Raw genomic sequence first — 17,976 nt, 5'->3', positions numbered from 1 at the left:
CTAATATTTATGTGTTGAGTGTCTTCTTTTTAAACAGTAAAATCTCTAAGAGTTAATTTTTAAGCTTACCAATATACAGAACTTCTAAATTTGGAGCACCTTAGAAAGAATATATCCACTGGCCTATGATTTCTCAAGTGAAGCACAGTAACCTTGTGAGAGAGAGATTTGACTCTCTGCAACATGAAAATTATTTTAAGCAAGTTAAACGTACTGCACTGAAAGCTGGGCCTTTTCAAAGGGCTAATTGGAGGGTAATTGATCTAAGTAAGACACTAATTGGGAATCATTCAGTAGAGTACGTATTATCTGAAATTTAAACTATGGTCAATATTTTAACATTTTAGATAGTTTTGACACTCTAGTTCTTAGTAGCAGCCATATTTACTTTCAAGATATTTGTTAACTTCTAGATGTATCCTTAAAGTATCCTTAAAGAAGAATTCAAAAGAAATTTTGTTAGAGGGATTTCTGAGAGACTCCAATAACATGATAATGCCAATAATAGGGGAAAAAGACCTAAAAATTGAACTGATGAGATAATGAAAATAAAAACTTTTTTTTTAAAAAAAAGGCAACAGTTGTTGCTTGCAAAGTACTTTAAGAGTAAGTATTTTAATCAGTGTTACTGTAAACTGTATAGCTAATGAATTAAAGTTTTCCAGAAGATATCTTAAAGACATAAGTTGAGTCTTTCCTTAAGTTTGTTATTTAGCTCTTTCTTTTGAAGCAAGCAAACCTAAATGGGGGCTGAAGGTGTTTTCTTCTGTGACTGGAAATTATGTACTCCTGCTTATTCAGTGACAAGGTGCTCCTGTCACATGAAATGTAGTGAACTGGGTGAAGTTGTGTGTTATTTTTGTGACTGGATAAATATCCACAAGCAGGATATCAAAATATTTGGTTGTTTTCAATTAGGAAATGAACTAGTGTTTCACTAGTAGAAATTCACTAATTTCTTAATCATTGCATTGTCCGTCTGCTGGATTGGTATTAATTGCGGTTTTAAATTCTGATATAATTTAACTAACTTTTACAGATTCCCAATGTTCTGGTATTAATTTTTGATTTTATGAAAATGAATGTTGAATAAAGTTGAAACTTCAACACAAGGCATCTGATAAGTAGAAAAACATTAAAGAAAACATATTTATTATTCCTATCTTCATGTTCATAAAAACTTACCACTTCTGCTTCTTTGCACTAGCTGAATATCAATTGCTACAATGACAAGAAGTGATTAAGCAAATCCATAGCTGTTCTCTGTTTAAACACTGAAACATTATGTGACAAACACTTTTTACTGAGATGGTATTTTTAGGTAATTTTTGGTCTCTCAAGTAGCTGACAACTTTGATTAATATTAATTTTAATTAAAAATATACTTTTGCATAGGATACTAACATGCCAAATAGAGTAAGAATTAATTTTAGTTAACTGATGATGTATTGAAGCTTCTACCTGGGCAGCTGTGCTTACTTTTCCAAGAGAGAAATCTGATTTAATTTTTGCTGGATAAGATGGCTGTGAAACAAAGGCTCAGTGTACTGCTTTATCAAATTGTTCAAGTTAAGTCAAAACTCTGATAAACTAAATTAATTTTTAAATGTTCAGGAATACTTCAGCATCCTGTATTGTAATATCTCAAGGAAAAAAAAAAAGTAGGCCTTCTCCCTTGAGTCATGTTCCATTTACCTTCTGAAAAGACTGGCATGCAGTATGCTCCTGTTCATCTAAGTATGTGCAAGGTTATAAAGGTACTGGGGATTTCTGCTTTTACTTATGCAGAAGTTCAAGCCAGGAGAGCCCTGGCCTATTTAATTTTTAAAGTATTTTAAGTAATTCTTGCCTTCTGTGATTTTTTTCTTTTTTTTTTTTTTTTTGTAAATCTCTTTAAAATATTAAATGTCAACTATTTGGGGCTGTGTTATCAAGTTTTCAGCCCAAAATGTTTCTGAAATCTTTAGTGCGTAAATATCAGCTTTTGGGTTTCAAACCACCTCTCCTTTGCAAACAAGTTAGTTCCCCAAGTATTACAAACATAAACAAATACAGCTTTAGATAACAGCACAAAGCCTTTTTAAATGTTGTATTTGTAACTTCTGTTGGATTGTGGATTAAGTGACATTTCGAGGGAACACAGCAGTGTATTGCTTCTGTTGTTTGCTGCTATATATAATATGTCTTCTGGGCAGAAATAAAGCTTATTTGAGGAGTGGAACAGTGAGGTTTGCTGGTTTAATACAAGCAACATTAAGATTTTTTGTGCCCTATTTCCAAGGGTTTTTTATTAGCTTCAAAGTGTTACCTTCTCTTAGGGAACAAATTCCTGTTCTGCTACCTGGTTTGCTGTTTTACTTAAGGCAATCGTGAAGCTGATAATGTCGTAGAATCCACTTTTTATTTTAATTAGGATTAGAATCCACTTTTTATTTTAATTAGGATAAGATAATTTCTTAGCTTGTGTTATAGTTAAAGGTTGCAAAATAAGTATGCCTGTGATTAAGACAGTATTTTAAAGTATTCACTGAGGAAATTATTTTCAGGAGAAATTCTAAATGCGTCTTGTCATATGCAGAATCCTAGAATACCTGTGCACCTGGTCTTTCATATGTACTTCTTCATTTATTTTAGTTTTAGTTGCATGGCAACAAAATATATATGTATTTGAATATTATAGAGATTTCCTCAGAATTAGAGGTCTAAAATCATTGGATCGTCTTGATCCTATGAACGGTGTTTTCATCTCTGGGAAGAGCTGAACATCCTAACCAAGCAGCAGTGCTAGTGTCTGATACTGCCAGGGCTGTTGCTGGAATGGCTGCCCCTAGCAGTATGCTTCAGCAACAACTTGCAGAAAACTGCAGGGTGTTGGACTCTATGCTTTGCTGTTGAGTCACCTAGAAATTTGAGCAATTTTTAATTCTCATAGTGGAAATAATAATTGCCAGTTTTAAAACATTTGAATGAACAAACTGCCATAATGGTGGAAGCTTTAGCAGATAGTTAAGGCTGAAGTAAAATTTGTGACATAGTATTATTTTTTTTTCTAATCAGGTTGAAGCTATATCAATAGCTCTAAGCAAAAATGATAGCCATCTACAAAACATCTTTTCAGGACAGTGCTACAATTTTGTTTGCGTAACTGTAAGTAGTAAGGATGCATGCTTTCAGTTTTGCACTTAAACTTATTACTAATGGTAAATAATGATGACATATTTGAATAATAAGTTGTTTGTTATTTCTGTCCTCTTGGTGTATCCGTTCTGATGTTTGGTGTTTCTGGTGTGCACCAAACTAGACCTTTGAGATACTGGTCTGTTCTTTCTCTCCTGGTTCTGCACTTCCATCAGTATGTTAAACCAACCATGAATTCTTGAACAAGAGGGATGCAACTGGAAGTAGTTTAAAATTTCCTTCCATAGATATTGTATTGAAGTGAATTGTCTCAAGAAGAGGTATGACGTGTAGTCATTTAACTGCATTGCTACTGTGGTCTAAATTAGTGTTTCCCATTTTGGACACATGCATGACATGCAATCTGTATTTGGGTCCCTGTATGGGAACAGGAACGTTTTAGATGAACCATATCCAAGACCAATCAAGACCCTTAAGCTTGTTTTATATATATATATATATATATATATTTCTCAAGGGTAATATTATTAATCTCAATTTTTTTCAAACAGCTATAAGTTTACCAGACAAAAGTGTTACAAATGTATTAAAACCAACCAACCAACCAACAAAAACCCCCCAAACCAAAAAAGTGGTGTATCTTTCTTTGGTAAATAACAGCTCTTTGAATTCCATTTTTATGAAATCATTGTTTGATGTTTTCAGTAATTCTAAGCATTTATTTTCATTTAGGATAAAAAGTATGCCATTCAAGAAACCCAGCAACTGGTGGATATGTTGGAAAAATCAAATATTCCTCTCTTATATCCAGTTGTCCTTATTTTGGTAGGTAACTCCTGTAAGTTACTGTAGAAAGCATCTAATGAAATATTTTTAAATGTTAGACTAGGTTTAAACTGCTGCTAGCTCTGAATAAAATTGCAAATTTGTACTTTAAATTGGACTGTAAAGAGCATCATTTGCACTTCAGCAACTGTACTGCATGCTGTCAGGAAATAAATCAACACTAGCAAATGACAATTTATTAGTTATATATTTCTATGAAAGACTCATTGTGCCTAGTCATATTGAACTGTTAACTCCTGCTTTGCTGTTGTGCTCCATCTCTGCTGGGGATGCTGCAAATGACGTAATCTGCTTGAGTGCTCAGTTGAAACAGAATTAAGTGGCTTTATTTTTTTCTATGCTGTGTGCTTTATTCAAAGTTTTAAAATTATTGTTGCTTTTCTGGTCCAAGTATTAAAAATTAACTTCGAAGTACTTTACAATATAACTTTAATACATACTTTACTTATTGAGGTGTTGTAAGACTGAAAAATCTATTCTGGTATGTGGCAAAAGTTTTAAAGTGTATTTTTGGCTGAAATTCTCATTATTGGAATATTGCTGCCAGAATAATTTAACAGTTCATCTGGATGACAGCTGAAAGGTGTACATGACTTTTATTTTACTCAGACTGTTAAAAAGGAGAAAATATGAGTAGATTTGAAAGTCTCTGTGCAGTGCAACCAGATCCAATTAATTCTGTCATTATGTTTTCTGGCTTAATAGGTAGGGATGAGAAGTATTGGGTGGAATGTGTGTCATTAATGCCATATGTCACAAGGAGTGTGCTTCTGGACTACATTTATTATACTCTCCAGCAATAACACAAGATAATATGTTGTGATTTTAAAATATAATTCCATATATGAAGCTCTTGAAAAAGGAAAAAAATAGTTATTTTACATGGGGCCTGAATAGTTTCTGAAGTGCATAGTCTAGTGATCTGGAGGTAAAACTGAGCATTTACTTCTCAATTTTAGACTTAATCTGAAATTTAAGTGATGAAATTTCATTACTGATCTAACAAATAAATGAGATATCATGAAGATCAATTACTTTTACAAATGAAAAAAGTTATATCCTTACCTATTTTATGCTGTTGTCTTGGAGTGAGCTACTGTGATTCTACGAACATCAATATTTAGCGCTTTACTTCTAGACCGTATTTTTTTCTTGACCCTATTTCTGAGGAAGTTCAGGGCAGAGCTTTAATTTTACTGAATTTTCAAAGATAAATGATTTCTGCCTTTGATAATCAGAGCAATGACACGCCTCCAATTCTGTTGCCCATTTGTAAGGCTACTGGATGTGCAGAATGCTCTTTTTTGGACTGAGAATGTTTTCATTAGTCCTTTATCAAGAATATAAAAAATGATTTCTGTCTGTGTTACATTTTGGGGGTGTGCAGATAAAGTTGGAATTGTTAATCAAATAGGTAATACTACGGTGTTAAAAGCATGCTTATTTTGTGCCCGATTCATAGCTAATCTCTACTCTGGACTTTGAATTAAGTGCTCTTTTAGTGTGACACATGGAATGTGAGCGCTTTGTTTTAATAATTGTAGCTATAAATATTCCGGACTTAATATTTCCTGAGAAATAGGTATGAATGCAAATAATGCTTACACAAGCTCACCATGAAAATCAGGTTTTGCCCCTAAGATACTAGATCTTGAAGTCATTGTAGAATCTAGCACCATTTCTAATGAAAGTGTACTTCCTTGAGCAGCCTGCAGCATGCACAAATTATTTAGGTGGACATCTTTTAAAATAGCTTCAGGAGAAAATGATACATTTAATCCCTTTACTGTATTGCAGATCCATCAGTTGTTCATGACAACTTGAAATTTCCCAAAACTAGACAGTGGGAGAAAAGTCTCATAACTAGGTGGAAGCAGTTGCTAACATTTAAAATACAGATACACATATATTTGTAAAAAGTATCTTTAAAAAATGAAGTACCCTAACTATAAAAAGGCATTTTATGCTACACATTCAAATTTTATGGAGTTACCACACTATCTTTTAGAAATACAAGAAGGAAAAAATAGGACAGGAAAGTATGTTTTAAATGACTAAAGAATTAGCTAAACAAATCATTGTCTCATATTAATCACTGGGAAATATTTAAGTCCTTTAAACTTCTGATCCCTAAAACTCATTACAGATGGTATGGCTGGGGGATAAAATCTTCCTTCCGCAGTCTTTAATTATATTCAATGTTGGGTGTCCTCTTCGCTAAGGCTTATGAGTGGGATTTTCTTCAGCTTTATTCTTTGCTATATATTTCATTTAACATAAAACCTGAATATATTGTTAGTGAAAAGTCCTGTAAGACACTTTCTTTTGAATTAAAAGGGCGCATTAATATTTCTTAGGCAATTGTGACTCAGAATTTTAAGCAATATGATGACATTTAAATGCATAGGTTTTAGGTACTAGCTGTATGGGAAACATTATTCTTTTCTACTCCCAAAAGTAAAACTGTTCCTGGTAGTGAAGAATTGAACGGATAAATGAGGAAAGCAGCTAACTGCTTCCATTCGAACCTCATAATCAGGAACAGTCTAATGTAGACTTTTGTATAATTGGAAAGTTCTTGTCTAGTCTTTGATTTCAGGACACATGTAACTTTTTCAGAAAATCTGATAATTAAGAAAATCAGTTTTATTTTTCCTTCCAATGTTCAGCTTCTTTGGTTGTAAAAATGACAGGTGTTGTTATTGTGCCAGATTGTCTGTTTAACCAGCCTGGGGAGAATTATCCCAGTAAAAGGATGAGCTTGCACTGGACATGATGACTTCTGCCCTATTCCCTCTTATAAATTGCCACAGATTGCCAAGTCTGTCCTTTATCCTGGTGCCTGACTGGAGTTTTTTGTGGCATCTGTAAGCTGAAGCAGCAATTGGACTACTGTATGTGGACATAGCAGAAAAGGGAAGATTAATGTTGCAGGAGAAATAGGAAGCACAGAGGTAAACTTCATGCAGTTATTTGTCTGCATCAAACCAGTATCCTGTCCAACTCTGCTGTAACCAGAAGAATCATATTCTTAAACTGACTTTACTTCTCCGAGTAATACATGTTCACGTTTGTAGATGCTGTGAATGGATATGATTTTTATTTTGTTGTTATTACTTAGGGATAGAAAGAAAGGAATGCTTGTACTTCAGCTCTGTAGTTGCCAGTATTTGCATTTCGGTACAAAAGTAAGTTTGAGAAAAATCTCTTTTTAAAGCTGTGGAACAGGATAATGGTAAATAGGTGTTAGGTTGTGTTCTCTCAAAATAATAGGTTTTAAAATTTCTTGTGAATAGCTGTAAATGAGCAGTGCTTAGCTTTTTTTTGGATAAAAACTAACAAAATAATGAGTGTTTGAAAATTAATTTCTGCCTCTGTAGTAGAAGACAATACCTTTGCTCCTGGTGAATGTGCACGTAGACAGTAAACAGCTTTTTAAAAAGTGTTGCAAGGGAAAATGAGTAAAAACCTATTATCTGTCAGGATAAATTGAACGTAAGGTAAAAAGGGAACTTGAAATGGTTTTCCCAAGCACAGATCTCTGGGCCTACCTCTGTACTCCTACCTCTCTGTAGTACTTACAGGTAAGTTTTATATCAATGGAATCATTCAGCCAGAAAAATATTTTCTCTTTCTTTTAAGGTGAAAGGTATTTCTGCTATTAATAATTGCTGAAACTTAATATGTACAAATCATCATCCTTAATTTTGATTTCTACAGTTGATAGAAACTTTGTAAAGTAAACTGTTTAAACTGTGGAACGTGTAAGGCTTGGGAAAGGATTGAGCTACTTGATACCTCCCTGGAGATACCAGTTCAGGTCCTGTAAGACCCACCATGTTTGTGCAGCGTCCCTGCTGGATATGAGACCTGCCTTTCCCTGCCCCAGAGCTCAGGATAGTCATAGCCCTACCTTCTTTTGAAGTAGTTTCTGGTTTTTAAACTTGAAGTGTTATCTTGAAATTAATCCAGTTTAGGCAACTAATATGCTATACTGAAAAGGTAGTAAATTAAAAATAAATCTTTAAAGAATGCAGTTCCATATTGAAAACCTTTAAGATGCTTAAGAAAAACACCTGTATTTCTCTAGTATCATGATAGTAAAAAAACAAAAAAAATCTGTGAAAGTTAGAGCTTAGAAAAGAATGTTGTTTGTTTTCTGATTTAATTAAATATTTTTAATATGCAGTTAGAACACTGTGTTCTGATGTGTTCTGGCATATTGGTTTCACTGTGCTTTGAAAAGAAATAATTTTCATGTCACTAGATATATAAGTAGTGGAATTCAATAGTAATAGAAGCTAACTAAGAAAAACCTTTGTTAGCCTGCACTTTTATGTGTGCTTAACACATAACAAAAACATACTAAACACATACTAACACATACTAAAAACTGGCACTCTAAAATAACACACTATGGAAAAAGTGGGTTGTTTTTTTTTTTTCCTTATTTGTTCCTTTGCAGGTGCACTTGGATATTTCAGAAAATATTTCTTTCAGCATTGGAATGGAAGAATTAACTAGGATCAAGAAATTTGCAAGGGAAGTGAAAAAGCAAAATATTTTGGTTTATGGTCTCCTTATCCAATATAAGGTATGTCATTCTTTTTCTATGTGCAAATTGTCGACTTTTGTGATTTATATGATTAATGATAGAATCTTCATTTAAAACAAAACCAAAGGGAAATAAATATGACATGAAAAAGATTTTTGGGGAAGATTCTTGCCTGTTCTTGTTCAAAATTCAGAAGAGCCTGTAGTTATAGGCAAAAATTTAAGCATTTTGATTAGAGAGGAATAAATGGTAAGTATTTTTTAGAAGCACGTGAAAATGTCAGGGCCCTTTTTCTTTTTGCTTTTCTGCTTTGAAACTTGCTTTTTGCAGCATTAAAAAAGTAAAAAATAGTAAAAGTAAATTTGATCAGTGGTTCTGCAGAATTTGACATTCCTCATCAAAACAGTGTTTGGTATTCAGGTGACAGAAAGGGCATAGCATATAGGTGTTGAAACAGTGTCCATGTCTGCAATAGCAGCAAATTTCCTCAGCTGGAGGCAAAAAGGGTTAGCACTCCAGCATCCTTTGTACTCACAAAAGCTATTTAAAATAAACCATTTTGCCTGGGAAACTTGTTCTGCCAATCAGAAAAGTGGGCTGCCTTGCCTCCAATGCAGATATAGTCTTTGCAGCTTCTTAACTTAGTTGACAGTGAAGGAAGAAGTTAGGTATTCAAAAGAAATTTTAATAAAGAAGAATAAATGTAATCTCAATTGATTTTTTTTTTTTAGGTTGAGTTAGGTGTTTGGGTTTATATATAATTGACTAAACATGGCTATAGTTACATATCTCTTTCTGGTATACCAAAGACTTGATTTTTCCCTCCAAATTCTATGGTTTATTAAGAGTTATGAGTATCAATACCTATCAGTTTATGCTTTTACAGACTTCTGATGCCAACAGAATATGAATAATGCTATTATATGACATTAGTTTGTCTCTTATTCGTATGACATACAAAGGCATACAACTATTCTCAGTCTTCTTTCTGGTACTATCAAACCCCATTTTTTCCAGGGTGAATTCTGGCTTCCTTTGGTAAAAATCATTTGCATAACTGTTGAAACGTAGCTTTAAGAGGCACCTTATCATGATAAGAAGTAACATTGCAAATATTGCTTTAGTGTAAGTACAGTTTTTTCCTTTTAAACTTCGTTTGGTGTATATATGATTTTATATGCAAATGGATCAAATATACATATGTGGGTAACAACAGTTAGTAAAGCTGACTGGAGAAAAGGAAGAACTTTTATAATCTTCAGTGGATTTTTGTGACCATGGCACCAAAACATTTTATCGATAACAGGCATGTATAACAACAATATGAGATCTGAATGGAAATTACTGATCCTCGGTGGTAAGAGAATTGCAGCAGAATGCTGCCTCCATTTTTTGAAAATGAAAAGCTAGAATGATTATGTAAGATCACTGCAGGCAGAGTCATCATTTATTAGCATGTAAAAAGTATTATATAGAGTAAACCACTTTGCAAAGTAAACTACTACTAGCTATCTTGTTTTAAAATGGCTTTAAAACATGTCCTGCTCACAAAGACAGGGATATAGTGCTGAGTTCCTGTTTGTCAGTGTTTTGACAGATAACTAACAAATAGGTTATACAGATCATGTGTATATATGTGATATATGTATCAAGTTTTCTTTTGGCTGCATTTCTACAAAGAACATAATTGTTTCTAGGTGAAGACCTATGGAAAGACTTGACATATGAATCTAGAACTAACATAATTCAAACTTTATTGCTGGTCTGGGGGAGAGCGAGAGGGGGGCACTGTGAGCAAAAGCAATTTGTTAAGTGAAAAGACATCTATAAAACAGTTTTGGTTTTTTTTTTTAAATTCCAAAGCATGATTTGAGAGTCACCAAGGTATTTTACTTTTAGTCCAATCCATTAGCTAATCAGTGAATCCATAGGTGAATTTCATGCTTGAGGATGGAAAGGTGAATTTCATACAGGCATGATGGGGGGGTCCAGAGGAAGTGGAAACACAAAAAGCACCTGCTGCTGTAATGCAGGATACTCAGCCTATTGTCGCAATAACTTCTGTCAGTATCCACTTTCCAGAAGTCCCTGAAAGCTATAGTTTATTTCAGGAAAAGAGTGATGACAGATTACTTCACGGAGCTTCCCTCTAGCTGACAGGTTTATATCATCACTACCAGACATGCATGGTTGATATACACACGTTTACTAATTCAAAAACAGGGATAAAATGTCAGGGACAAGGAATTTATTGAGACACATGACCATGGTAATACTGAGGTGAAATTATTTTACATTTAGAAGGGTTATATGATTAAGTAGGTGTAATGATATGTTGATATAAAAGAATACGGGGGCACTCTTTAATATTCTGCATTAAAAAAGTAAATTTGTTGAAATAAATTTTTTTGAGAGATATAATTGTTTTTTATATTTTTAAAATGGAAGTGAAATGCTTTTGGAACCTAGGAGTACATTTTTGACAGTATTGGAGGAGATGTGAAGCCCTAAGAAAAAGTATAAGTCTTTATTTTCATTTCTTAAATGCAGTGTTTATTTGGTATTTAGAAAAATATATCAAGTAGTTCTATGAATATTTGATACTCCAAGAAGCTAATCAGGAAAATTAAAGGAAGAGGCTTTAATGTGCTTTATAAATGACCTGCTTTGTACCTTCCATTTACTCAAAATGAGTGCACGTTCATGGCTTGTACACAAATAGTTATTTCTCTCATAAACATCATGCATGAAATACCAAATTACTGATATTGATACAAAGATTGGATCCACTTCATACCAGCTCTAGTTTGCTTCCTGAAAATATTGTTGATTTAAATTTCACTTGTGAAAATATTTTTAAAGACAGTTCTTTTCTAAAACACTTCTGCAATGTTAGAAAAGGTTTACATATTCAAAACACAGAGGGGAAAAGAGTATTGAGTAAATTCCAGAGTCTGAAGTTGTGGAGTTAGCTTTTGAGGGTTTTTCAGATGAGTTGAAGGAAATAGCTGATAAGCAAGGTGAATTAAAAATAAGGAGAAAAATCTAGTTTTTGTGGAAGATATAACTGGCATATGTTGATGACAATGTTAGTAAAATTCCAACTGTTTTGATTTAATGAGTGCTTTACCTTGAAAATAGCAATGACTGGTATGGTATTATTATATGTCAGAATAAGAATTTTTTTGTTTTAATAGTAGTTAGTCTAGTAGGGTCTAATGCAGAACAACCAGTTCTGAATATTAGGAGGAAAAGCTATAAAAAGGAGCCAAGTTATTCTTAAATAAAGTTTTACTTAAAAGGTGTGTTAAGAATTGCGGAGAAACCAAAGAATACAAAAGGTCATGTCAAGACATTTGTCGTGGTTTAACCCCAGCCGGCAACTAAGCCCCACGCAGCCGCTCGCTCACTCCCCCCGGTGGGATGGGGGAGAGAATTAGAAGAGTAAAAGTGAGAAAACTCGTGGGTTGAGATAAAGACGGTTTAATAAGTAAAGCAAAAGCCGCACACACAAGCAAAAAGCAAAACAAGGAATTCATTCACTCCTTCCCATGGGCAGGCAGGTGTTCAGCCATCTCCAGGAAAGCAGGGCTCCATCACGCGTAATGGTTACTTGGGAAGACAAACGCCATCACTCCAAACGTCCCCCTTTTCCTTCTTCTTTCCCCAGCTTTATATGCTGAGCATGACTTCAGATGGTATGGAATAGCCCTTTGGTCAGTTTGGATCAACTATCCTGGCTGTGTCCTCTCCCAACTTCTTGTGCACCTGGCAGAGCAAGGGAAGCTGAAAAGTCCTTGACCAGTGCAGCAACAACTAAAACATCTCTGTATTATCAACACTGTCTTCAGCACAAATCCAAAACATAGCCCCATACTAGCTACTATGAAGAAAATTAACTCTACCCCAGCCAAAACGAGCACAACATTTCACCCATGCAGGGCTGGAAATATATTAATCTTAAAAGCATTGGTTTATGTCATTCAAATTACAAGATTTGGGAGGGAACCTCAGCTGCATGTGGTAGTTATTTGTTGATCTGCATTCTGAGCAATGGAATAATACTGAACTTGGGCCTTGATCTCACAAACACATGCATTATTATCTTTAAACATATACTAGGTAGTTAATTGTTTTATACTTAACTATGACAGTAATGTTTTTTAAAAAATACTATTTGCTCTATTTACTGCTATTTTCCTTTTTAAAATAATAATGTCTTATGACTGAATTACAAAAAAATAGTAAACATACATAAAAAGAAAATATAAGCAGCATTTCCTAATATGGGAGTGCAAATTCAGAAGCTTGTAAAGATTGCAGTAATAAAATCTTGGTCTAGAAGTTTCAGTGATAACTTTGTTACTTTTCACAGAGAATAAAAAGGAACAATTACCCAAAATAAAGCATGCATGGACAGACATAGGAAGCCACAGAAAGCTTTAAAGTATGAATGTAATACTACTATATCTTGGTTATAGAACTATATTAATTTTAAATAATCCTACTTCAGAGAGGAACTGAAAGAATGTCAGGTCAGAACAGCAAATATGTGCTAAGGCTTGCCTGGGTAAGGTGGCCCCAAATACTTTTGCCTCTGAAACTGCTATTTGATTAAGATAAAGGAACTATTCACTGACAGCCAGAAAAATCACAGTCCATACACTAAAAAGAGATGAATGATGCAATAGAATAATTTTTATGAAGCTGCTTGAAACTAAAAGGAAACTGGACTGTGGGTGATTTCTTATGCAAACATACTGGATGCTTATTGTAGTCTTTAAGACTTTTTGAAGACGAGGCCCATCTACAGTGTACTTGATGGCTCAAGAAATACTTAGAGTGCTAAATGTGTTTTCTGTCTGACTTGGTAAACCAAAAAGGTAAATGTTTACGGTTTCTTTTTCATCAAAGATCCCTTAAAAATAGTATTATGTGCAGACATTAAAGCAGTGGTTCTCAAAACAGGGATCACAATCCCAAATGGGATCATCCAAGTGGCAAAGCAGAAAGTGGTTTGGCAACCAGTAGTGAGATAATGAGCCTGAAGGGCAAATGAAGTCAAATCACAAACTAAAAGTTTGACAACTTGTTGAAAACAAATGAGCCATGCCCTACATGACCCCTGCATGCTTCTTAATTCATTTAATAATCAGCATAGAATTGGTCAAATGATTGCAATCTGATTAGAATGATTGGGATGCTGCCTGGAGACGTCTTTCTTCTCAAGATGACACTTTTTATTTCAGCTGCAATGACATAATAGATTGTAATGAATCTGGAAACCTACATCTGTTCATAGAAGTCCTTAAGGCCAAGTAATTACTGTTTAGTATTTTCAAGAGCCAGAAACTGAACTTTTAAGTAGCATGATCCTACAGACTATTCACTCTGTCATCAAGGAACATTGGGCAAATGAGTGATGAGCCAGAGTGATCTTGCTTGCACAGTGTGGGACAGAGAGGGAAACCAAATCCAGTTTGAAGCTTTCTACATGAGTAACCTCATAGAAATTGGCATCTGTAAGCTTATTAATACAAAGGCCTAGCAAGTCATTCACCAATAAAGCCAGAGATCAATATTTATGGAGGCTGGACACTAATTTATCCTTAATTATTACTACTGTCTGTGATCAGTCACGACTGCATATTTTGCAATAGGTAGAACTGACATGATGAAAAAGGTTTACAAACACTGACTTCTAAAATAAAACTAAAAGTAACTCTTGGTGGAATTTTCAGTGAATAAAAGATACAGAACTCTATTAACTTGATACTCAAGAAATAAAACAAAACTATCCTTTTCCCTTGGGAATGGCTCACACAAAAATAGTAAGACTGCTCATAAAGGACAATATTGTGAATGGGCCATATTGCCTTTTAATGCCCCCAAAAGATGGTAGTAAAATGTAGGGAATAACATGTTTATAGGTGATATTTTGCGTATATCAGTTTTCAGATATTCGGTAATTTCAGTAATATTTAGCTTATCTTCATATTTGAATTTTGCAGTTGAGTGGAGATTATTTGAAGCAGATTCATTTGCTTTGGTGAAAAAGATTATACTTTCATGGAGAAGAATCATTGTGCTCCATCAGTATTTTCACACACATGAACAATTACAGATAACTTTCTGACCCATCTTGATAGTTTTGTCTTTGATTTTGTTTTGAAATCTCCAACAGCTCATCGTTCATTCATATATTTTACTGTGTGAGTGTGTGGAAATCTTAGCAGGCTTTGTTCAAAAAGTGTATGATCAAAAACATTGATCCATCTGGTTGATTTGATCATCAGAATTTTTTGTCTGTCAGACTTGCTCACATGAAAGCACATTTACAGGAACTTCTGAAAATAGCACAGTTTTTAAATATAGATTTAGTCATACTGTTTGTAACAACTGCCTGTTAGCACAATATATTTCTATAATTTTTACATGTTATTATCAAAATTGTTGGAGAGTTCTCTTAAGATTTCTGTCAATGAAATATTTATATTACTTAACTATAGAAAATCAGTTCTACATTTAATGTTTGAAAGACAGAAAGCTGAGTAGTTCCAAAGAAAGACTTCCATGTGTGAATATTTTTTTCTGCTATGTAATATACACAGACATAATAAACCAGCTAGGTGGCTTTTTATTTTGAACTGAAATCTGTTTGACCAAACCAGCCTTCTACAGCTGTTTTGTACCATTTAAAGCATGTCAAGAAATTAGAAAAGGTCACATCTCTGGAACAGTAGTCAATTAAGAAATATATTAATTCCAGGTTTACCAAAATGTTGGTTAAACTTTGGGCTTTGAGTCAGGAAAGGTCATAAACATTTGAGTGTTAAATTATTTAGCACAAAACCTGGAAATCTCACTTTTGCTTGAAATGCTCTGGTGCATACCGTTGTGGGAAGCACAGCTGCTTGCCTGTACCACTGCTGATTTTAGTAGATGTCCTGAAGCCTGATGCTGGATCATATTGATCAACAAATTGTGACCATTATTCTTTTTTTCAGGGTTTTAGTGTGTCTACCTTGAACACATGCATGCGTGCTCTTATATTTGCTGGCTCATTTCCTCACAGTCTTTCTCTCTGTTGTTCTCTCTCCCTTGCCTTTCCTTGTTTCCCCTCAAGTCTTCCTCCTCTCTTAGCTAAAACAGGTAATAAATTAGTGGATTTTTTACGACTATGCAACTTCAGTAAAGGCACTCAAATGAAGCATTTCGACAAACTAGCTTCACAGTGCAGTACCAAATTCCCAGTCTGAGGAAGATGAGCTTTTTAGGAAAATAATTGGTAACCTTTTGGTTTTTCATTAAACAACTGTATAGGTTTTTAACAGAGAAAGGTCGGAAAGTTGCTCAATTTGTCTCTGCTACTACAGCTTCTAGGAGTTTAACAAGCTGCACAGAAAATGATGAGATTAATGTTTTATGCCTTTTACACATGACCTTTTTAGACTTATTTTAGCTGTTGAACTTATAATTGGAGAAATCAGAGTTCTCCCATCACCTTGTCAGCCAAAATGATTAAGGCATGTAGACTTATCTTAAAAGGCATGTCTTCATAAAACAGTCTTTAAACTTCCTTGCTTTTATAGCCCAGTGCAGCCATTCTGGCAATGTTAGTCAATAAAGGTTGCCAGTTGTTTCTTTTGTGGATATTTTAATTGTATAAAATATATTACTCTAAAACAGCTTAACAGAATGGAGTGGAATTTTGGGAAACAAGTGGATTCAAAAGGTGAAATGACGAGCTCTCTAGAGGAAAGGAAAATATGTAATATACAATATAGCAATTTAGAAAAGTGTGTATGTATTAATTATGCTAGATACTTTAGTGTGATAGGAAATAAACATTGAATTGGAACCATTTGCAAAAACAAATACTATGAACATCAAATCTGAGTTTCATATTCAAATCTGTTAGTATGAGTTATTCTGACCTTTTTTTTCCATCTTATGAAGGCTTTGATGTTGACCTGCTATCTCTTAGTGGAAACATAAACATTTAAGATGAAAGGATTTTGACACAAAATTTTGTTTGCAAACAAACTGCTTTTAAGTGCTTTTTTCCATTGTTAGCTCGCCTAACAGAAACCTGTGAAGTCCATTGTATCTGTTTATGGACAGTTGCACTTTCGAATTGTTAGGGCTGCAATTCTCAACTTCAAGCAATGCTTGTCCTCTTTTATGGTCTAAGCTGGGCATCAAAAATTAGTCTTCTCACCCTGCTTCCATGGCATCATGGCTAAATGATGCCTCCCACAGAGGCGTCATGGCTAAATGATGCCTCCCACAGAGATGGGAGGCATCATTTAGCAGGTATCATTCCCACAGAGGCATTATCTAGCAGGTAACCAAAATACTCACCTGTAGTATAGAGTACATCTGTTTTTTCTGGCTTAGCTCTGAATACATAAAACAACAATAAAAAAGAAGCTTACTAAAATTGTTGTGTGTGCTTAAGAGGCATTTTGAAAATGTTACCAGCTTGCTGTTGTGTTAGTTTCCTAATGATCTTTTGTATTTTGGATGCACTTTTTTAGCGAAGAATACGGCTGAAATTTTTCAGATAACTTTTTCCAGTATCAATGCAAAGTTTAGTTTTATAGCTGAAGTATTAAACAACTCTGAAAATAGGGGTTTATAGAGTCAGTGCTAGCTTGGCTGGTAAGATAGATGTTGATCAATATTTTACTGTAGAGTCATCTTCTCTGAAAGATGTGTTCTCTGTTGCCTTATAGGTTTTGCATTTAATCATATGGCAAAGATATGTAACATTTCTGTGGAATTTAGGGTTTCTACAGGTAAAGATGAGTAATTTCTGCTCCATTAATTTACTTGTATTCAATGATAAAAATATCAGTTGTGCTTTAATTTTATTTTACTGTGCCATGTAACTTCCCCCTTCAACCATGTAACCTCCTCAGATTGTAGAACATTCATGTATTTGACCAGTAAAACTTACGAAGTTCTTCAGCCATTTAAATACAAGAAGAAATCCCCATCAAGCTGTACCTTGTTAGTAACTGAAACTATTCTGTAGCTTTTGCTGCAGTCCTCAAGGTATGGTAGCTCCTAAAATTTGTGCAGCAGAGGCAGTGGCCATCAAATCTATATTGGGAGTATTAATTTCCACTTTCACCCTCTCCTCCTATTTACAAGCAGGAATCAAGTAATCCAGCCCCAGGCTGACTTTAGGGGATTTCTTTACAAGGGTTGGATGCAGTGCTTGAGGTTTCTGTATGGATTTGAGATACTAAGCCCCAAATCTTACTTGTTGCTTATATCAGATTGTTCATATGAAAGTCATCCTTTATGGAACATACCCAGTGCTGAAGTATATAAAAATAATAATACGTGATATTACACATTACGGCAAAAGCCCTGTAATGTTAAGAATGAAAAATGCCCTTTACTCCCCAGCCTGTGCACAGCCTTCA

The 17,976-nt window shown here is 34.2% G+C and overlaps 1 protein-coding gene across 1 annotated transcript in view; it reads left to right on the top strand.

Moving 5' to 3' along the window:
* Nucleotides 1–17,976, top strand: part of CRPPA (CDP-L-ribitol pyrophosphorylase A) — a 124,736-nt gene that overhangs the window by 64,615 nt on the left and 42,145 nt on the right. Inside the window, exons 7-9 of the mRNA XM_075492912.1 lie at nt 3,058–3,147; nt 3,871–3,963; nt 8,450–8,578. Of these exons, the coding sequence (XP_075349027.1) occupies nt 3,058–3,147; nt 3,871–3,963; nt 8,450–8,578 (312 nt within the window). The remainder of the gene's footprint in view (nt 1–3,057; nt 3,148–3,870; nt 3,964–8,449; nt 8,579–17,976) is intronic.

This window comes from Mycteria americana, chromosome 2 (assembly GCF_035582795.1).
Source record: "Mycteria americana isolate JAX WOST 10 ecotype Jacksonville Zoo and Gardens chromosome 2, USCA_MyAme_1.0, whole genome shotgun sequence".
NCBI classification, from domain to species: domain Eukaryota; kingdom Metazoa; phylum Chordata; class Aves; order Ciconiiformes; family Ciconiidae; genus Mycteria; species Mycteria americana.
This window is presented reverse-complemented; position numbering and strand designations above follow the sequence as displayed.